Raw genomic sequence first — 24060 nt, 5'->3', positions numbered from 1 at the left:
ACCCTGGAGTTAACTTCCAACACAACAATTTTTCATGATTCTTTTTATTAAATAAGGTTACTACAATGGTATATACTTGGAATTACTGTGATTACTACCATCTCTAATAATCAAAAACGGCATATATTTCAGAACCATTACTACCTCTCCTTTCACTGTTCATGTCATTTCTCAATGCTTATTGTTTCTGTTCTTCCACAATGGTATTTTTTGCTATTTCACTATTGAGAAACATATTTCCACACAAAATGCCTTCATGATCAGCATAATTCAGAGGAAGATTATGTTCTATGCCATATGATACAAATAAGCTTTTACTCTGCGTGACAATAATGTCGCTATGAAATATTATGGTTTTTTTTTTTTTTTTTTTCATTCTCTTTGTAAATGTCTGATTACATCACTTTTCCCACTGATTGAAATTGGAAAAAATAACATCTACATATAGTACAAAAGGCAAATATATGTTACCTTTTTCAGATTTTTCAATACACAGAAAATCTTGCATATACCTCTCCTCAAATTTTGTATTGTATTTTTTTGGCATTTTGTTGAAATACATTGCTAATTAACTTGGCACAACACAAGTACTATGAAATAACGAAATAACTGCACGTAACAGAGAACAATGCAGTTATCCCACATTTCTATTTTGCAATGAATCTCAACATCGTGTTTGTGTAAAGTTGCCAACTCCATGTCAGGTGTGCTGTTGAGTAGCACAGTACACCGGACGGCCAATTCATTAAAAAAAAATTTTATTTATTATTTATTTTTTTTTGTGAAAAGAAAAAAGATGGAGAAAAACTGAGTTTGCAAAATGACAGAGAAACTCCAACTGTCATAAATCCAGAGAGTTGGCAGTGTAAATATCAAGTTCTGTGTGAGTCTGGAAAAGTCTTTCTCACAAAATATTCCCAGGTGCACACAAAAATGTGTCTGCTTGTTCATATTAATAACTGGCAAAGGAGCTTCGGTGTCCAACATCTGTTTTGAGTGCGGCATCGCAAAACAAACCGTGTCGGACATTAAAAAGAAAAAAGTGCAATTCAAAATTTTGTTCTCAAGTTTAATGTGGAGAAAGAAAAAAGTAAAGTTAAATGAATGTGGATGCCTACTGATAAAGCACTAGATGATGTTATGTACAAATGGTTTTCCCAACTTCATTCATCTGGTTTGGCTGTGTGAGGAATAGATATTCAAGCAGCGGCAGAGAGTGGCTAAACAGTTAGGAATTGAAAAATTTAAAGCAAGCTCAAGTTGACTTTTTAGATTTAGAAGGCCGCATAACATTTCAAACAAGAAAATGTGTGGGGAAATTCTTGGTGCTGATTCTGAAGCTGTTGAGCCTTTCAGGAAACAACTGAATGATTTTATTCAAAAGGAGGGTTATCAATTGAACCAAAACCAGGTGTACAACTCTGATGAGACAAGACTTTTGGAGAGCTCTGCCTGAAAACAAGCGTAAAAGACTGAGAAAACCACATCTGGAAGAAAAATAAGCGAGGAATGTGTTTCAGCATTGCTGTGTGCAAATGCTGATAGAAGCCATATGTTAAAAACTGTCATTGTTGGGAAAAGCAAAAAACGTGCCCTAAAAAACATTGTAGTAATGGTACGTAGATCTACTGGTACACTACTACAATTCCCGCAATGCATGGTTTACCACGGAAATAACACTGGAGTTTTAACACTGGAAATAAGATGAAGTAAAGGCCTTGGTTTTGCTAGATAATGTTAACCCACCCTGACGTTTACAAACTCGTTAGTCGAGATAAGAAGATTAAGTGCATGCTCCTGCCACCAAACATGACATCTGTTTTCCAGCCTATGGACCAAGGGGTGATCTACATGGTAAAGCAGCTCTACAGAAAGAAGTTTTTGAGTGAAGTCCTAGAAGTCGAGGAGCCACTAGTTGGTGAAGAGGACAACAAACATTGAAAAATTTAAAGTCATACAACGTAAGATCTATGATTTACAACTTTGCTGATGCTGCAAAAGAAATCAATTCAAAAACTTTGGCAAATTCATGGAAAAAACTTCTCTTAGATGAAGAGGCTAATCCACAAACAGATGGTTGTGAGACAGAAGACTTTCATGAGACTCTACAACGAGGAGGGGAAAAAGCTGTGTCCATAGTCATGGATGGAAGAAGATGATCCTGGCTACCACATCACGACCAAAGAGGAGATCGCAGATAGTGTAATGGGAGCAGCAGAAATTTCAGACAAGGAAGAAGATGAAGTGAGCAACACCTCTCGGCCAAAAATTAAGGTAAGCAAACTGAAAGACCACTTGAACTTCGTTTGTTTGTTATTTAGTTTTTAGGAGCATTAGCAACTAAAACCATATTGCTCCGGGATGTGTGGTGGTCATTTCCGCATCCTCCATATTTGGTGGTTACGGGCTCGAACCTTGATCTAATCAAGAAGCGTATGCTACACACTGCTGCTCCTGGCTACGGAGGCACCTTGAACTTTGTAATTCAGTTCTTTGAACAATCAACAAATGAAAACGTATCTGCCTATTATGAACACTTAAGACACCTACGTGAATTAGTAGTAAAGGAAATAAACTGCAGACAATCACAAAAAAAGAGATAAGTAATTTTTTTCAAACCAGTGAATGTGGCAATTGATGTAAGTGAAGAAGAACCAGTGCAATCTTGTTCTAAGTGATTATGGACAGTATGTATTTTTAATGTAAATACAGTATGTACATACATACATATATTTACTACATATTTTTGACTATATGCATACATATTTTTAATGTAAAATAAACATGTTTTTACTGTTATCCACATACATTATGTTGTTTAAATAAGCTTTACCCACATTACAAAGCGTATTTCATATAATCCAGACTTTCATTAAAACGGACACCTCTCAGCCCCTATTAGTGAGGGTTTATTGTATATATAAACTAGTAGACTGCTTAGAGTTTTGGTTGCCAACAAACTATTTTCTTACAGTACTAATCAGTAATTATTCCATTTTTAGATTAATTTTTAGATGTATTAAAAATCTCACACATGTACATAAAAAATATATATATATAACTATTTTATAAAAAAAAAAAACATTTACATAATATACATTTTAAATCTCATGTAATGAACAGCACAGTTAATTATTATTCTTAAAATTGCTGGTCCTGTTTGCCTTTGATGCTAAGTAAGTATTCCAAAATAAAGCTATAATGTTCACGAACAAGATCCTAGTGTAATAAAATAAATTATTGAGCATGTCAAATGCAAGCAATTATTGAATGCCATTTAGTTAAAAAAACATTTAAATTATTCACTAAAGCAGTAAATAAAGAGTAACATAATTTCTCATCATTAATGTGACTTGAATACTACAATTCACAGAAACTTTAAACCTGGATTAAAAAATTCAGTGAGATAGCAGCTGGTGTCACCCATTCAGTTTGCACCAATTTGTTCAAACTGGTTATTAAGAATATAAAAATTTGGAGAAACAAAAAAAAATATATTTAATACATACAAATAGTGATGTTGAATGTAATAGTACTATATATTTTAATAGTGCAAATCTTGAGTGACAAAAAAATATATTAATGTAATAATTCTACAATCCTTTTTCACAGGTAAAACTATAAGACCTGTAGCCCTGATTCTACATGGATTTGATTATACTGTTTTGAATGGTACACAGTGCAGCAATTAATAAATGAGACTGATGCTAGAAAAAAATAACGATCCCATGTATGAGTAAATTAGCCTTGGATTGTTAAAAGTAACTTCCTCTCATATCCACACACACACACATGTAACAACCACAAAGCAAATGGAACTGGGGGAAGGCTGTGACATGTACACTGTTCTCATCATAGTGGTGCTTTGAGCTTTGCAAGTGTATGAGTTTATGCAGCATCAGCCAAAAAAAAAAAAAAAAAATCACACCATTCCCTCCAAATGCCTGTCCAGTTCCTCCTTAAATTTATTCAACCTATCAACTTCCACAACGACAGATGGAAGTTTGTTCTAGCAATTAACCACCCGCTGGCTAAAGGCAAATTTCCGCACATCTATTCTACATCTGTCTTTTCTTAATTTGAATTTATCCCCCCCCCAGGTTCGTAATCTGAACAAGCTCAACCCATTCAAGGCCTTATACACCTCAATCAGATCACCGCACAGGTGCCTAGTCTCCAGCCACTGCAATTTGCAGAACTTAAGCCTCTCTTGGTAAGAGGATCCCTTCATTCCCCTCACCAATCTTGTTGCCCTTCTCGGTACACGCTCAAGTAAATCTACATCCTTCCTAAAATGAGGCCTCCAGACCTGTACGCAGTACTCAAGGCGTGGCCTGACCATTGCCTTATACAGAGGGACAATCACCTCCTTCTCCCTGCTAGCAAAATTCCTATATATATCATTGACAAAACCCCATGACCTGCCCTGGCAGCCTGTCTGCATTGCTCAGAAAACTTCATATCTGACTGCACAATTACTCCCAGGTCTTTTTCGTTTTCTACCACCTTGAGCGTAGTACCACACAGTTGGTACGTGGGGTTACTTCTACCCATATGCAGTACTTTGCATTTGTCAAGGTTAAACTTCAGTTGCCACTTCTTAGCCCATCTGCCCAAATTATCTAGATCCTGTTGCAGTAGCACACTGCCATTACTGTCATTAACAACCCTGCCAACCTTCGACACTAAGCCTGATATAGCTTCATCAATATCATTGATATTGATGATGGTACAAAACAACAGTGGACCTAACACCGAACCCTGTGGGACTCCACTAATAACATTAGTCCACGAAGAGCAGCACTCATTGATTACCACCCTCTGTCTTCTCCCACTTAACCATCCTTTTATCCATTGTAGCAACTTACCCTTAATACCATTCTCCTCTAATTTGTACAATAGTCTTTCATGCGCAACAGTGTCAAAAGCTTTCCTGAAATCCAAATATATGATATCAAAATTATTTTTTGCATCCATTTCCTTTGTAACCACATCATAATATCCTATCAAATTTGTCAGACAAGACTTTCCCTTAACAAACCCATGCTGTGTCTGAATTATGAATTATTGCTGCAGTCTTGTCTAGATGATCCTGCAATGCATCTTTAACCAGTGACTCCATTATTTTACCCGGAACAACTAACTGGTCTGTAATTACTCGTGTCACGCTTCGATCCCCCTTTGTGAATTGGGGATACATTTGCACATCTCTAGTCCGTGGGAACCTCCCCTGAGTCCAAGGATGCTCTCATAATGATGGCTAAGGGTTTGCTTAGTTGCTTTGCCGCCTCCTTTAATATAACTGGATAGATCCCATCCACCCCAGGTGCTTTTCTTATGTTTAACTTCAACGATTTCTCCTCCACTTTGCTTTCAGTTATTACAAAATCATTAAGTATCCTGCTACAATTTGATAACCTTCTGCCATTTTCAAACCTTAATAATTCCTCGTGTATGAATGTAGATGCAAAATACTCATTCAAGGCCTTATACACCTCAATCAGATCACCGTGCAGGTGCCTAGTCTCCAGCCACTGCAATTTGCAGTGGCTGGAGACTGATAAGACTGACTTATCCCAGATAAGTCGTCATCATCAGCCATTTTCAATCCACTGCAAGATGAAGGCCTATCCAGCAACTTTCCAGTTCCTTCTGTTGTGCAATGGCCATCCATTTACTACCCACAAACTCATGAATTTCATCTGTCCATCTCCATTGTTGTCTTCCAGGTTTTCTCTTAGCTTCTCTTGGGTACCATTCTGTTATTTTCTTAGTCTATCTGTCATCATGTTTTCGAGCTATGTCCTGCCCAAGACCATTTTACTTCTTTAGTTTTGATAAGAATGTCCTTTACTTGAGTTTGCTGCCTAATCCATGTGTTTCTCTTCTTATCTAACAGTATGATTCCCAATATAATTCGTTCCATTCTTCGCTGTGTAGTTCTCAGCTTCTCTTCCATTCTTTTGGTGAGTGCCCAAGTTTCACTTCCATAAGTCATGGTGGGGAGTATATATTGGTTCATTATTTTACGTTTCAGACAAATTGGGATATTGCTCCTCAGTATGTGACTATATTTCCTGAATGCTATCCATCCAAAATTTATTCTTCTCTTGACTTCCAGCCATTTATCATTATTACAGCTAATGACTTGTCCAAGATAAGTATATGACTCCACCTTTTCAATTACTGCTCCTTCAATCATTATATCCCTTTCTGTGGCATACTTGTTCATCATTACTTTTGTTTTAGCCATATTCATCTTTAGTCCAAAATCCTTACTAACTGTGCATAACTGATTAAGATTTTCCTCTAATTCTTTGGGATCGTGGCTTCCAGAAGATTAAACTGGATCGTGGATCCAGTTTAATCTTCTGAAAGCTTCCTCAAGGGCAGCAGTAAACAACTTTGGAGATATTGTGTTTCCTTGTCGAACTCCTTTCTCAATTTTAAATTTATTACTGTCTTTGTCTAGTCTAATAAAGGAGGTAGTATTCTCATACATTTTCTACAAAATCATAATATATGGGATATCTATGCCTTGTCTTTCCAGTGCCCAAAACATTGCCTTATGCTGTATGGAGTCAAATGCCAGGCATAATGGTGTTTTATATTCATTTGCCTTCTCCATTAGCTGTGACATTACGTGAAGGTGATCCATAGTTGAGAATCCTGTCCTAAAGCCAGCTTGCTCTTTCGGTTGAGTATTCTTTCTAATCCGTTAGTTTTTATTTTTTTTTTATTTGGTAGTTGTTGGCGCATCGGCTTCTGTGGCCATAATGCACCTTCCACGGTTTTTGCAGTACTTTGATCCAAGCCCGAGGCGGGATTCGAACCCGCGACCTTTGGTTTGCTAGGCAGGCACTTTACCCACCCGGCTAGCCCGGTCAGCAATCTGTTAGTAATGACCCTTGTGAACAACTTGTAGATGTGGGATAACAAGCTAATTGGTCTATAATTTCCAATTTCTGATTTATCTCCTTTCTTATGCAACAAAACTATGATTGCATTATTCCACTTCTTAGGCGCCACACTTTTTCTAATGTATTTTGTGAAGAGTCTTGCCAGTTTTTGTGTCATGTCTCTTCTTCCCAATTTTAACAACTTTATAGTAACTTCATCTTCCCCCGGAGCTTTCTGATTCTTCATTTTCTTCAACACAAGTTCTACCTCATCAGGAAGAATATCAGGTATGTTGTATGTGTTACTAATTTGCAATCCATCTTCCCCACTGCTGGCATCATTCTCTCGCTCCTTGTATAACTCTTTATAGTAGTCTTCAGCTATTTGAATTATTCCTTCTCTGCTATTCATAAGTGCATCACTATTCTTCAGTTTCAGTATCATTTGTCTTTCTGTATTACTGCTCATGACTGCTGATTTAAATCCTTTGTTTTCTTTCCCTTAATGCTTGTTCTACTTTTCTTGTGTTAAATTTTCTTATGTCCTCTCTGAGTCTCTTTCTAATGGCTTCGCATAACTCAGTATACTCAATTTTCTCCCTGTCAGTGTTTTTCTTGCTCTTCATTTGTCATCTTTGGTTCATCATGACAAGTGTTTCTTGACTGATTTTTTCTTCTTTGGATTTTCTTTTTACCTATAGGTTTCTTGGGCTTTATCACTTTCAGAAAGTTGTAATATTCCTCATTGATATCTTGGTCCTGAACAGTCTGCTGAAGCTCAAACTTGTTCTTTTAAGTTCCAGTACATACTGCTTTTTCTCCTCTTCTGGTATCTCAAAGACCTTTTGTATTATTTACTCGAGTCAGTTTTTTTCTTTCTTTTCTTACATCTATATCAAGTGTGCATCTTACCATTCTGTGATCACTTCCAACATTTACCTTGTTCAGGACAGTAACATCATTCACGATATATCTTCTGTTAGTGAGGATGAAGTCATTTTCATTAGTTGTTAACCCATTTGGGCTCTTCCATGTCCACTTTCTGTACACCCCTTTTCTTGAAAAAAGTGTTCATTACTGACATTCCTCTAGATTCTGCAAATTCCACAAGCCTTTCACCAATTCCAAAATTTCCTATAGTTACCCTTTCTGTGCTGTTTTGTCTCTTTCCAACCTTAGCATTTAAGTCCCCCATAATGACAGTGTACACTTAAATATGGTAAGTGCAACAGTACACAGACTTTTTTGCTAGTCAAAAATCTCAGAGTGAGAGCCTTGTGGCTTGGTTGGTGCATTGCTGTGCAAGAGGAACCAACTGTCATCTTCTCCATACTGGGGCTGCACATGAAAGATTCTATGCAACAAACATTTCAAAATGTCCAAGGCAGCAGTAACACTTTGCCCAATGGGCATAAACTCTTGTGCACAATTCTCTTGCTATCGTAGAAAGTGGTGATGAGCATGATTTTGATTTTTGACCTTTCTTGAATGAATGTTTTTGGCTTTAGGAGAGTTTGCCGCCTTCCACTCCACATTTTGTTGCTTTGTTATGGGGTCATACTGAACACACCATGTCTTGTCACCTCTAATGACTGAATTCAGGAAGACGGGTTTGCTTTCAGTGACCTCAATGATTTCTCTGCAGTGTTCAATTCATGTCTGTTAATGAATGGGGAACAAACACTGCACAGACCTTCATTTTCTTCATATCCTGGGTTATTATTTGTTAAATAGTTTCCTTATTAATACACAGATTTTCTAAAATCATTTGGAGTGTTGCACATCGATCATTGACTTCCCAAACCTTTTCAATCAACTCTGACATTCAGACTGATTTTGCTGGACCCAGATGTTCATTGTCTTCCAATGATTCTCTTCCATGGGCAAGATGTTTATGGCAATGTGAACACATGTGCACAACACAGATAATTCTCTTTATACACTTGCTTCAGCATTTGAAATGTTTCTGTGGAACTTTTGCCCATCAAACACAAATCTTGATGTTTGCTCTTTGTTCCATTGTCCCTCCACAATGCAGACACAGGAGAAATGTTGAGTTTAACTTGCCCTACATTCTGAAATGGCAGCAATTTCTGCTGACCTTGACTATGATGCTCGAGGAACAATCCCTCTTTCATTTTGTGTTTACTTCTAGTAAGTGGCCAGCACCAGCACCCATCTCGTTTTCTAATTGCCACGCTGTTTATAAATCCTATTTGATAACCATCTAAGATAACCATTATTTCAAATCTTTAATTTGATAATGCTATGGTTTTACAAAAGTTTTGTTCATGAATAACAAATGTAATTTCAAACCCACCCCCTCCTGACAAATGGGCAAAAATGATTATTACTGATTTGGAATGACATCCACGGAGGCTACACACTTTTGGTGCAAATCTACCTCTTCCACTGAATGTGTTTAATATAATTTCCTATGAATATCATCAATAACATGAACTAAAACAAGACAGTGGATGGCATAAACATACATATAATATGCAAGGGCTTAATACAAAGTAGCCCCCCAACCTATACTAAATCTGTTTATGCTGGTAGTGGACAAGGTGATAAGTTTTCCTATACATGAACGCATTAGTAAGGCTTCTTAATACAAGCATGCAAGTCATCATCGACCTAAACAGCATAAGTTAGTAGCCTGAAAACCACATGAACAAGGTTTATAAGGTTAGAGCAACATTTCTGGATTAAAATTAAATACATGAGGATGTAACGTGAAGGACTGATGGTAAGGTGTGCAGTAATAATGTTTTGCTACAAACCATCCATCCACCTGTTGAGGTTCAACATCGCTGAGACGGTTAAAACAAATGATATTTAAAAAAATTCTTCATTTCACAGCAGCATACTGACTTTAATCAGTAAGCTACTGTACTTAGCATTGGCATATGACACAAGAAAGCAAAAAAAAAACCTTCCCATTTTACTCAACCATTCATTCCAAATGTTTGTCTAATTCTGCCTGCAATTTATTTAAGCTATCAACTTCCACAATGACAGATGGAAGTTTGTTTCAGCAATCAACTACCCACTGGCTAAAGGCAAACTTCTGCAATCTATTCGACAACTGTCTTTCCTCAATTTCAGGTTTGTAATTTGAGCAAGAGGAAGAATCCCATCAGCATTGAGCCTGCTTAATCCATTCAAGGCATTAATACACCTCAATCAGATTGCCTTAGTGCCTTCTCTCCAGATGCTGCAATTTGCAGAACTTAAGCCTTTCTTCGTAAGAGCACCCCTTTGCTACCCTCACCAGTCTTGTTGTCCTTCTCTGTACTCCTAGCAACTCTACATCCTTCCTAAAATGAGGCCTCCATGTATGCAGTACTCAAGGCGTGGCCTGACTGTTTCCTTATACAAAGGGATAATCACCTCTTTTCCCTACTAGCAAAATGCCTGTATATCATTGACAATACCCCATGACCCACTCTGGTAGCCTGTCTGCATTGCTCAGAAAACTTCATATCGGATTGCACAATTACCCTCAGATCTTTTTCATTTTCTATGTGGTACTACACCCTAAGTGTAGTACCACACAGTTGGTACATTTCTCTGGGATCACTTCTACCCATATGCAGTACTTTGCATTTGTCAATGTTCAACTTCAGTTACCACTTCTCACTTCAGTTACCACATCTGCCCAAATTTTCTAGATCCTGTTGCAGTAGCACACTGTCATTAACAACTCTGCCAACCTTTGTATCATCTGCAAACTTTAACATTAAGTCTCATATACCTTCATCAATATCATTAATAAATATACAACACAACAGTAGGCCCAACACCGAACCCTGGGGAACTCTGCTAATAACATTAGTCCACAAAGAGCAGGGCACATTGATAACTACTCTGTTTTCTCCCATTCAACCAACCTTTTATGCATTGTAGCAACTTAGCCTTAATACCATACTGCTCCAATTTGTACAGTAGTCTTCCATGCACAACAGTATCAAAATCTTTCTTGAAATCCAAAGGCGCCAGGTGGGCAGGAGCGGCAGTGTGTAGCACACGCTTCTTGATTAGACTGGGGTTCGAGCCCGTGACCACCAAATATGGAGGATGCGGAAAGGTCAGGGAATGACCACCGCATATCCCCGGAGCAATGTGGCCTTAGTTGCTAATGCTCCTAAAAAACAAAAACCTGAAATCCAAGTACAGTCCATTCTGGTTATTTGGGACACATCGGGACTAGTGCATTTTGGCCCGATTAAGCGGCTGCCCCAATTATCCAAAGTTTCACGTAAATAGTTAAAAATACAATGTTCCCTCCCCCATTTACAATTGATTGACTGTTTCATTTCTGACAGAAATGTCAATTTCAAAGTGACATTTGTGGGTGGGGGTTAAAATTTAAAACAGTAAAAAGATAAGCAATCAATAACAAAGAACACGGAACACACAAATTGCAAATAACACGATACGTGCAAGTGAGAACGGAGTAACGAGTTACAAAGCTTTAAAAATAGGAATGAAGAGATCTGAAAATTAATTTTTTTATATGATTGAAGATTTCATGGAAGTGTAAAATCATTTCACCATAATAACCCACAGAATTCCAGCTGTCAGTATTATCGCAAATTCAGTAAGATCGAGTTTACTGTCTGTTTATGATAGATTTCACTAACAGAAAAGCCCAATAAACAGGTGACTGCTAATTGTTTTTATTATTTTATGGTTGTGACTTCCAGAATTTCGACCGAACCACGTGGTACCGTCGGAGACAATCATAGGGTAATCTCCAGTGCTGTGGTCTCCTGCCTCAATTAAGCAAAGTAAACCCTGCTTATTTTCTTGATTGGGTTCTGTTTTTTAAGATTTGCCCCAAATAACCGGCTGCCCCGATTAACCGGTTGCCCAAATAACCGAAATCCACTGTATATGATATCAAAATTATTTTATTTTTGCATGCAGTTCCTTTGTGACCACATCGTAGTATCCAACCAAACTGGTCAGACAAGACTTCCCCTTAACAAACCCATCCTATGTCTGAATTATTACTGCAGTCTTGTCTAGATGATCCTGCAATACTTCTTTAACCAGTGACTTCATTAATTTCCCTGGAAGAGAAGTCAAACTGACAGGTCTGTAATTACTCGTATCACCCTTTGATCCCCCTTTGTGAATCGGAGATACATTTGCACATCTCCAGTCCATGGGGACTTCCCCCAAGTCCAAAGTGCTCTCATAATTATGGCTAAGGGTTGCTTACTTTGCCACCTCCTTTAATATGATTGGATAGATCCCATCCACCCCAGGTGCCTTTCTTATGTTTAACTTCAACAATTTCTCCACTTTACTCTATTTATTACAAAATCATTTAACTCCCTGTTAAAGTTTGATAAACATCTGGTCCTCTGCTCCTTGAATAACTGCTCATGTGTGAATATAGATGCAAAATGCTTATTCAGTTTGGCAGCTATCGAGAATGATCCGTCTACAGTCAAACCACTGATATCAAGTGGACCAATCTAATTCATCCCCTTCCTTTTAGAGTTTATAGAAATAAAGAAGTCTTTGCTGTTTTTCTTTGCATCCTTTGCCAAAGATTTCTCATAATCTGCCTTCACTTGCCTAATCTCGTTTGTGACTTGATTACAGACTAGCTTATACCTACCATAGGCTTCTGTGTCGCCTGATAATTTATATGCATCCCATGCATATTTCTTCTCTGCCACAAGTCTCATTAGTTCATCTGACATTCATTTGGGCCTAAACCTAGAACAGGATTTCTTAGTTGGAACAAAAAGCCTAGTAGCATCCAAGATTACTTCCTTGAATGCTTCCCATTTAACATTTGCTGTTGGTAACATCATCAGTTGGTCCCACTGTATAGAATTTAAAAACTGTGTGAGACCATTGTAGTCACTTTTATGGAAACAAAACCCTTCCCTTTACACCTGATGATAGTTAACCTCTTTGAGTAAATCCTACTTCAGCACACTGTGATCACTGCCACCTAGTGGTTCCTTTATCTGCAGTTTCTTAATGCATGAATAATCACTGCTGATAATCAGATCGAGAGAGTCGCTCCCCTTGGTTGCCTCTCTAACATGCTGCTGTAAAAAATAATCATCCAAAGAAATCACACACATAAAAGTGTGTGAGTGACCAACCGACAAGTTCCAGTCAACATCTGGTAAGTTAAAATCCTCCATTATAAGGCACTCTGATTTACTGGCCCACTCTATTTCTCTGTATAATTCATTGTACTCATCAATCATTATGCCTATAACAGACTCCTACCCTAATTTTTGCTCTCCCAGTGCGTATGTCACACCAAATTGACTTAACATTGTACTGTCCATTATGTCAACTGGATGCACTTCCTTAGATTTTATGTGTTTCTTAACTAACAGCATAACCCCTCCTCCCTTCCTATCCTTTCTGTACTCCCCATATTCCAATTTTGCATTCCTTGTATTGGTGTGACACCACATCTCTGATATCCCAACAATATCTGCCTTTGATGTCTTGACCAGCACTTCAAATCCATCAAATTTATTTACTATATTCCTAGCATTGGTGTACATATAAGTATACATGCACCTGTTCTTACTCTTAGTTACTCTAACAGAGCCCATGTATTTACTTGTTTCATGACTCCCAGCTGTTCCTGAAATCCCCAGACACTTGCTTTCCGGGCTGCTACTCATTCCAATAGAAGCAGTGCAAGAATAATTTCGACCTCAACCTCCGGCTACTGTTAATCTATTAGTCTATGAATCTCCCCTCAGCTAGCATTTTTCCTACCCACCTAACATTGCCTCAATAACATCAGCAAATATTCTTGCACCCTTTCTATTTAAGTGTATCCCTTCCCTATAGAAGCAATCTCTCCTGTTACCAAGCACAGACCACGCTGAGAAAAATTGTATCCTATGAACCTTGCACAATCTCTCCAGGGCTGAACTGATTGGCAAGGCTTTCATCCTACACTCCCTCCTATTGTGTCTGGGCAGGATTGCAGACACTTTCAAATTTAACCCTAACTTGTAACTTTTTTTTTCAACACTGACCTGTACTGTTAAGTAAGTCCGTAGATCTCCTATACTTAATGTCATTAGTGCCAACATGTACAACGATATCACCTCTTGTGCCCTTAAAAGATGATATCTGCTATACAACATCATCAACTTTTGCCCCTGGCCGGCGTACCCTGGTTCTATTCCACCTATCCTTTTTGCATAATATATTTCCCGTTTACCTGACAATTGAGTCACCGACAATAACTAGCACCTGTGGGAACAGCTCATTCTGCCCTGAAGATTGCAGCTGTGTTGCCACTACTAATACTAAATTTATTTAGTATTAGTAGTGACAAATACAAGACGAGCATATACAATAGCAACCAAAAAAAAAAACTTCCCATATCAACTGTCCATCTCCTGCAATAATTAGTTCAGTTCTTTCTTGAATTTATTTAAACTCAGCTCTAATAACATCAGATGGAAGTTAGTTCCTACAATTAACCACCTGCTGATGTTTCCCATCATCCAATCTGTGAGCAATGGTATGACTATGCACTGTTTTTTTTTTAGGAGCATTAGCAACTAAGGCCATATTGCTCCGGGGATATGTGGTGGTCATTCCCTGACCTTTCCGCATCCTCCATATTTGGTGGTGACGGGCTCGAACCCCGGTCTAATCAAGAAGCGTGTGCTACGCACTGCTGCTCCTTCCCACCTGGCTACGGAGGTGCCTACACTGGTTAAATCCCACATGAAATGTTATCACCAGGAAGGGGACATATATTTTTGCACTGATCATTACCCTGGACTAGATGAAATATGAGCATGGCTGTATGAGCCATAATTCAGTGCAAGTCCAATGCATGGTTTCATCTGGGTTTTCCACATTTACAGAAACTTTGTCAATAATTCATTAACATGAAAGTTGTCCTTATTGTGGTATACAATGTCAAGGATGTCATACCGTGTGATAGAGTTTCACAAGGGTGCACTGTTAACATACCATACCATACATTTCTTTTGCATCATTTATGTCTGCACTCAGGCAAATGTGTGCACATCATTACATGTACGAGTTACCGAAATACATATTCATCTCATCTAAAGGTTATATTGGTTAAATCAAGATTATTATGCTTCGATCACTAATAAGCTTAAGCATTTGAAGTGCCTGGAATACAGCATCACTGCTTAACAATAAGGAATGACAATATGATTATTAGCATAAGCTTTACATTACAGAATATGGTGAATCTAAAATAGAATAACAAAGATTAATTGATGGCACTTACCTCCTCTAACCAAGTGGGTTAATTGATGAAGTGGAGAAAATATATGAGATGTTAAAAAGATTTAAATCACCCGGAGAAAAGTGAATTTTTTTTCTGTAGGTTTGTTGTAATATAAAGTCCAAGAGTCCTGAATTTAGACTTTCATAATACATAAAAGTAACAAAAAAAAAAAAAAAAAAAAAAAGAATCTTTCTTTGCTTCACATAATTGAAACAACTGAGTATGTAGTACAAAAGTCTAAAGTCAAGACCCTTGGTTCCTTGGTAATTTTACAGTCCACAGTCCAGGTGGGAAGGAGCAGCAGTGCGTAGCACATGCTTTTTGATTAGACAGTGGTTCAAGCCCGTCACCACCAAATACGGAGAATGCGGAAAGGTCAGGGAATGAACATCACATATCCCAGAGCAATATGGCCTTAGTTGCTAATGCTCCTAAAAACCAAATAACAAAAACATAACAGTCCATAGTTTTCAGTTTATATAACTAGGAACCAATGGGAATAAAGTGTACTTTTCTCCAGGTGATTTAAATGCTGTTTTTAACTTCTCACATTTTAATTTTCTCCACTCTCTGAATTAATCCATATGGTTAGGAGGTAAGCCCTATCAATTGAGTTTCAATATATATATATATATATATATTTAACAAATTGACAAACAAAACATGTACAGTATATAAATTTAGTGTCAGCTTTCCAGTAAATAATATGTACAATAGAAAATATATATAATAAGCGTAATTTTCTGTGATATTTTGTAAATCTAGCAATGTTATTAAAAAATCAACATTAAGTACCCCCTAAGAGGCTATTGTGACTCAGGCTTCCTGTGTGAGTTGAGAATTCACTTGTATTATCTGTGGCATGTATAAGACATGCCACAGACAATACATTTTATTTGTTTCCATTGCAAGGAGTGTATTGATCTAAAATTAAAACTTAGTGCATTGCTAGTAGAATGGGTGCTTTCCCTAGAGACAAATGCAAATGGGAACTTGTCAGGGCCTTGTGATTCTAGTAATCAGCCAAGTGATGCACCCCTGATCCAGAACTGAATTATTAAGTATAAACTGCTCTGCTTCAAAAGGATTTAGTTTTAATGGTAAATTCCATTGTCAGGTAACATTTTTTGTAATAAGGACAGATGGACTAGAACAAAGGTGTGTCTGGTGGGGACTAATGATATTAAGCACACATGCACTGATGATTTACTGCAAAAATACAGGACCATGCCGAAAAAATGCCACGAGTTAGGACAGAATGCAGTTCTGCCCAGGCATGATAGGAGGAAATATATGCAAAACGTCTTGTGGATTAACTCAAGAAAGACCTGAGGAACTCTGCAAGGCTTCTGAGGGGAAGTTTTTATCAGCATGATCCACACTTGTAGATATAAGGAAGGGGTGATCATTTAATTTGCAGACTGGTGCAAGATCTTATCTTAATTGTCATCTTCTGTGGATTTCTCCTTCTCGAAATACTCTCCTTTGAACTTTACACACTTTCGCCACCGTTGTACCCACACAGTAAATGCTTCTTGCAAGCCATTTTTCAAAAGACTGCACAGAGCTTTCTATTGTGGCTCTGCCAGCATCGTTGTTGAATGTGAAATTCTTGCCTTTCAGAGCTTTATTCAGATGTGGAAACAAGAAGAAATCACATGGGACTAAGTCCAATGAATAAGGGGAATGTGGCAGAACCCCAGCACCTATGGCAGTAATCACTGGCTGCACAATATTAGCCATATGGGGCCTGGCATTGCCTTGATGGAGAAGCCATTTCACACCAGAAAGTTGCTCACTAATAGCATGACGAAGTGTGACTCTCTGAGTATGCTTCCTTATTCATAGTTATTCCACTGAGGCACAAAATGTGGAACAAGAATGCCTTTTACGTCAAAAAACACATGAACCATTTGTTTGTCAGCTGAATGAGAATCTTGAAATTCCTTAGGTCTTGGTGAATCAGAATGCTTTCACTCACTTGACTACTGTTTTGTCTTTGGATCATAGTGAAAAATCCAAGTTTCATCACAAGTCACTATTTGATTTTTAAGAAATCTTGACCTGTGTTTTAAAACAATCAATCATTCCTTTGCATCCCTTTGCTGTTTTTGTTCTGAAGTCAAATTGTGTAGAATCTGGAGGGAACACAGATTCACTACATTTTCAAGTGATTTTTCACAATATTGTGGGCACTACCATATGAAATGGACAGTCTAACAGCTAATTCACAAAGTGTAATTTCTTTCCTTCCTTATAGGTTTCCTGGGCTTTTGCCATTTTCTCAGGAGTTGAGGAGGAAGGCTGATTAGGTCTTGGGTCATCTGCAACAGACTCATGGCCTTCACAGAATCGCTTTTGCCATTTAAATATGGGTGTCCTACCAAGACACTCATTACCATATGCTCCATTCATCTCTAACTATTTTCGATGCATTTAAGCACCATCTTCAGGAAAGCTTTTTGATACTGTTGCACATGGAAGACTGCTGTACAAATTGGAGCTGTATGGCATTAAGGGCAAGTTACTGCAATGGATAAAGGGATGGTTGAGTAGGAGACGGCAGAGAGTGATAATAAATGGATACACGGAATATCCTGGGGGATTCCGCTAATAACATTAGCAGAATCCCCCAGGGTTCAGTGCTGGGCCCATTGTTGTTTTTGTATTTATCAATGATATCGATGACGGTATATCAGGCTTAATGTCCAAGTTTTCAGATAATACAAAGGTTGGCAGGGTTGTTAATGACAGTATGCTACTGCAACAGGATCTAGAAAAGTTAGGCAGATGGGCTGAGAAGTGGCAACTGAAGTTTAACATTGACAAATGCAAAGTACTCCATATGGGTAGCAGTAACCAAGAGAAATGTACCGACTGTGTGGTACTACACTCAGGGAGGTGGAGAATGAAAAAGACTTGGGGGTAATTTGCAGGCAGATATGAAGTTCTCTGAGCAGTGCAGGAGGCCTGCCAAAGCAGGTCATGGAGTTCTGTCAATGATATATAGGAATTTTGCTAGCAGAGGCTTGTTTGTTTGTTATTTGGTTTTTAGGAGCATTAGCAACTAAGGCCACATTGCTCCGGGGATATGCGGTGGTCATTCCCTGACCTTTCCGCATCCTCCGTATTTGGTGGTCATGGGCTCGAACCCCGGTCTAATCAAGAAGCATGTGCTATGCACTGCTGCTCCTGCCCACCTGGCTATGGAAGTACGCCCTAGCAGAGGAAAGGAGGTGATTATCCTTTTGTATAAGGCAATGGTCAGGCCACACCTTGAGTATTGTATACAGGTCTGGATGCCTCATTTTAGGAAGGATGTAAATTTGCTAGAACGAGTAGAGAAGGGCCACAAGATTGGTGAGAGGAACAAAGGGGGTGCGCTAACGAAGAAAGGCTTAAGTTCTGCGAGTTGCAGCATCTGGAGACTAGGCACCTGCAAGGTGATCTGATCGAGATGTATAAAGCCTTGAATGGTTTGAGCAGGCTGAATGCTGACAGGATACTTCTGCTTGCTCAGATTAAGAATCTGAGGGGGCATAGATTCAAATTGAGGAAAGACAGTTGTAGAATAGATGTGCAGAAGTTTACCTTTAGCCAGCATGTAGTTGATTGCTGGAACAGACTTCCATCTGTTGTTGTGGAAGTTGATAGCTTAAATAAATTTAAAGCTAAACTAGACAAACATTTGGAGTGACCGGATGGGTGAAATGGGCAGAGTTTTTTTTTTGGCTGATGCTGTATAAGCTTGCTTTCTTGCATCATATTCCTCAACTAATGCTAACGCTAATCTGACAGAAGAACGAATCACATGTTGTTCAATCTGTATGTCCGACATGATACTTCCTTCAAAACGATCATCAGTGACACGCAGCTAAAAAAAAACCCTCATGCAACACTAACTAGTTAAGTACTGGCATGCACACACAGTCTGCTCAGTAGTGATCAGGGAGAGCACCTCTGGTGGCAGTTATGGAAGTTCGTGCGGTAAACAAAATCTTGCACCAGTCCACAAATTAAATGATCACCCCTCTTATGTTGCAGAGACGAAATATATTTGAACAAGAATTCAAATGTACCTGTTCATCCTCATTTGAAAAATCACTCTCCTCTGAACATCTTGCAAACATTGGCAAGGTGTTCAATTTCAAATGATTCAGAGGATAGTGATTTTTAAATGAGTGGGAAATTGATACTAGAGAAACGAGCTTAAATAACTTCAAGGAGTGCATCTGGGCAGTACACTATGCAAGAATGCTTAGTATATACCAACGGTGGGCAAATGCGGCTCTTCGTTGAGTTAAGTGCGGCTCCCATTAAAAATTTAAATCTGTTTTTTTTTATTATTATTTCAGAACTTTTTTCACTGAATCTTGTTAAATTAACTAAGTAACTAATATTTTGTTATACGGATTTTATGTCTAGGTATTTTGCTATTTTTATTTTGATTATAAATAAATCCGCACGCATTTACACTGCTGGCACCATCGGCCAGTAGTGCTTTTTCAAAAAATCTGGTAAGTAGACTTTTTTATTAAGCAATTTAAACTTATTTATGGAGTGTAATTTTTCCGCACTGTAAATTAATTTAATTATCTTGTTTCAATTTCAGACTTTGGAATTAAATTTATTTAAATTTTTTGAAAACATGACCTCAGAAAATATCAAAAAATGAAAATACTAACAAGAAAATAGAATCTTTCAAGAAGAATGGGTAGAAAATAATGGAAAGTCATTGTGTCTTATTTGTAAAGTTACAATTGCAAACTACAAAGTAAGCAATTTACGTCGACATTACAAAGTAAGTCATCCCCACTTTTCAACCCAATATCCACTCAATTCAAAATTGCGAACAGAGAAACTTAAGTCCTTGCAATCTGGTCTTCATAAGCAACAAGGAAGGACTCATCTTCTTTTAGTCGCGAAGATGACAGAGCACACGAAGCTAGTTTTTTTGATAGCTTGGAATATTGCTCGTGCCAAACGTCCATAAGGAGAAGGAGAATTTATTAAAAGAAACTTGGAAGAAGTGGTTAAGTTTTGGATCCAGATAATACAAAACTGCATAAATTGATCGCACAGGTTCCTATGTCACGCCGTACAACTGAGAGTTGTATTGGTGCAATTAGTAAAAGTGTTGAAAATAGTTTGTGTGATTTGAAAAATTGTACAGCATTTAGTTTAGCTCTCGACTAGTCTACAGACATTCAGGATGTTCTACAATTGGCCGTTTTTGTCCGCTATGTATCTGCAGACGTAAATGTAAAGGTAACTCGCGATATCGATGTTAGAAATGCGCTTGATGAAGTAATGAACAGGTTTGAATTGCCTCGTAATAAACTTGTAAGTGTTGCGACTGACGGAGCGCCTGCAATGATAGGGAAAAACCAAGGTCTCATTGGACTTTTAAACAACAATCCTAAAATTCCACGTTTCTTACCTCTTCACTGCATAATTCACCGTGAGCATCTCATAGCGAAGTAATTCAAATACGAAAATGTGTGGAAGATTGTTTTGCAGATTGTGAATTTAATTAGAACAAATGCCAAAAGACATCATCAATTTAAGAACTTTTTAGAAGAGTTGCGAGTGAATGACAAAACACATGAATTGCCCAGTGATTTATCCCTATGGTGTGTGGTAAGATGGCTGTCAACTTACAATGTTTTGAGCCGTTTTGTGGAACTCCTAAATCCTATCAAAACATTTACAAAAGAAAAAGGAAAAAAAATACCCAGAATTAGAAAATGAAACTTGGCTTTCTGACTTAATGTTCCTTACAGACATTATAGAACATTTGCAAACACTTAATTTGGCTTTACAAGGAAAGGAAAAAATTATTGATTTGTCACAAACTGTATTTAGTTTTGAAGCTTTTTGTGTACGATCTTTAGAACAAAATATTTAATCATTTTCCACGAGTAAAAGCAAATATAATTAATATCAAAGAAGAAAAGTGCGATGAATACAAAGAAAAATTGGAAGAATTGCAAGCAGATTTCAAACATAGTTTTGAAGATTTGAAAAGTTTGAAATCTATATTTGCATATTTTGTGAACCCATTTATTTGTGATATTATTGAAGATGGATTTCCAATTTCTGAAATAATACTTGTTGAAAAAGCGGTGGGAATTGGAGTTATTAGAGATGAAAGAGGATCAGGCATTGCAAATGCAGCACAAATCTACTTCTATAATTGAATTCTGTAAACTCGTGCCAGAATCAAAATATCCACATTTAAAGAAAGCTGCTTGCCGTCTAATTTCAATTTTTGGTACAACATATTGCTGTGAATCTTTGTACTCCACAATGAAGTTCGTGAAGTCGAAATATCTTTCACAGTTGACCAATCGTCATCTCACAGAATTGCTGTGAACAGCTTTAACAAATTTTATGCCAAATTTCAAAGATTTGACCAAAGGTCTTCATTAAATGTTATACTTTTTATTAATGCATTTTTATTATTAAAATTTTGAAATAATTATTTTGTATTTTCTTTCTCTTAATTACATTTTCTTATATATGTATACTTTACATAGCACTTAAGACTTGTGTAGAATATGTAATCATATTAATTAAATTAAATTAAATTTGAATTTGTGTATTTAATACTATGTAACTATGGTGTGTCTCTTTATAATATATGAAAAACCGAAATGCGGCTCTCATTGACCGCATGTGTGCCCACCCCTGGTATATACAGTAATGTCAGGAGTGTCATTGATAAAATGAGTGAATCTGAACTCCTTGTTAGGACAACTAATGCTGGCATAATGGGGTTAATGGAAACTTTGTGCTACCTAGAAATAGGGGATGATGAGTTTCATTATGGTATGTACAATGTATTTAGGAAGGACAGGAAAGATAGAAGGGGGTGATAAGATTGTGCTTTTTATCAAAAGCAGGCTGAGTGCAACAAAAGTGGTCTCAGATTCAAAAGTTATACATGCTAGTAAGCATAACTTCTGCAAGTTATGTGCAGGTGAAGCTGGAAAGCTAGTAATATCAAATTCTGAGTGATGGGAATTAGCTGGAAGTAAAGGTATAATGAGAGATCATTCACAGATCTTCTGATCAATAGATCAAAAGATCTGTGAAGGTTATGATGGAGCTTCCACATGCAAATGGAATGAGCAGGAAAGTGTCAATGTCTTATTATGGGTGATTTCATTTTGCCCCTAACTGATAGGAGCTAGTGGAAAAACAACTTGCCATGTGGGAAAATTTTTTTAAATCATCTAGACCAGAGGTTCCCAAACTTTCTCGGTTCACAGCACACTTACTGTCCCAGTAATTTTTTCACTGCACCCCTAGGCCAAAAGAAATACCTAACACAGTGGTTTTCGACCTTTTAATATATACCTATATAATAATTTTATTCTTTATATAGAGGTACTAAATAAAGTTCAATTATAGATCACCACAAAATTAAAAAAGATACGGTACAATGGATATTGTACCCTTTTTATAATGAAATAAATACATAAATTTAAAAAAATAAATAAATAATAATAATAATAACTTTAAGTAACTTAAACCCAAATTACACGGCACCCCAAGAATGTTGTTGCAGCACCCCAGTTGAAAACCACTTATCTAGACAATTGTTATTTGAATCAGCAAGTTAGAAAAAGTACTAGGAGGAATATATTATAGACCTTATAAACTTCCATGAACCAGATGACATCATAGGGCTGACAGGACAGGAACCATTAGCTGAGAGTAAGCACGGAGTTCTAAGCTGAATGATGAAGGAGGAAGTAGTAGTTGTTAAAGGCAAAGGAATGGGTTTCAATTTCAGGAAAGGAAATTAAGTCAAATTAATATCAAATTATGACGTTATTACAACTTAAGGTGCAACATGGCCTTTATCAACTGGGAAGATAGCTTAAGGAGTGCCAATACATTAGAAATAACTTTAAAACGATAATCACAGAAGCCCTTTAAAACAATAGTCACACAATCTTCGTATTTTAAAGCATATATAGCATAAATAAAATACAGGGCAAGGAGGATTCCAAGATGGACGAATAATGAACTGGCCAGTTTAACAGAGAAGAAAAAAAGATGGCAAATAAAAGTTACAGACTGATAAAGAGTAATGAGGTCAATAAAAATACAAATTAATCTGTAACAATACCACAGAAAAGGTTAGATTGTCATATTAAGAAAAATCAATCACTGGCTAAGAGAGCAAAGCACAGGGACATTGAGCTTTTCTTGTACATGAATACTAAAAAGAAAAGAACGAATCAGATTGGATCCTTCCATAATGGTTGTTGGAAAGTTATTGATAACTCTGCTGATGTTGAAGATGAATTGAACAAGTAATTTTCACTGATATATACAGAAGAAATGACCTTTGTGGTGAGGGGCCAATATGCAAGCAAAGCTGGAAAGCATGGATAAGCAGTATCAAAATTTCAGAAAATCACTGGAGAAGTGGATAACTACCAACCAGTCAGTCTGACGTTAATGGTTGGGAAAAAGAGGAGGCAATGATAAAGAATGCACTATGGGATCATTTAAATAAAAATGGAATTCTGAATGAAGGAAACATAGCATGGTTTTGCAAAAGGCATGTTTAACCAACCTGCTTAGCTACTTTTAGAGTCACTCATCAGCTGAATGTAGGAAATAATTTTGAGATTGTTTACTTATGCTTCAGCAAAGCATTTGACTGTCCTACACAAGAGGTTACTATATAAGCTGGAACATCCTTAAATCGATGGCAGTACGGTTGCAGGCAAGCAGCAGAGATCTGTGATTAATAGTTATTTTTCAGATTGGGCTAACGTAAGAAGGACACAAAGGAGCACAAAAGATTTTACAGTAATCTTCCTTGCTGTTTTTGATTTTCCTAAATGGCAGCAATGAAGG

The 24060-nt window shown here is 37.3% G+C and overlaps 1 protein-coding gene across 3 annotated transcripts in view; it reads right to left on the bottom strand.

The window, feature by feature from the left end:
* LOC150075313 (mitochondrial inner membrane protein Mpv17-like) overlaps window positions 1–24060 on the bottom strand; it is a 92711-nt gene that overhangs the window by 7042 nt on the left and 61609 nt on the right. For 2 of the 3 annotated variants that reach the window (XM_090388851.1, XM_090388853.1), the window contains one exon: window positions 3108–3219. The exons of the other annotated variant lie outside the window; for it this stretch is intronic. In XM_090388851.1, coding sequence (XP_090244977.1) covers window positions 3129–3219 — 91 coding nt within the window. In that variant the 3' untranslated portion in view covers window positions 3108–3128. Of the gene's footprint in view, window positions 1–3107; window positions 3220–24060 lie in introns of those variants that run through there. 3 annotated transcript variants of the gene reach the window in all.

Source organism: Mastigoproctus giganteus, chromosome 14 (genome assembly GCF_048544385.1).
Source record: "Mastigoproctus giganteus isolate SK-2022 chromosome 14, ASM4854438v1, whole genome shotgun sequence".
Taxonomy (NCBI): domain Eukaryota; kingdom Metazoa; phylum Arthropoda; class Arachnida; order Uropygi; family Thelyphonidae; genus Mastigoproctus; species Mastigoproctus giganteus.
Note: the sequence above shows the minus strand (reverse complement) of the source record. Positions and strands in the feature narration are given on the sequence as shown.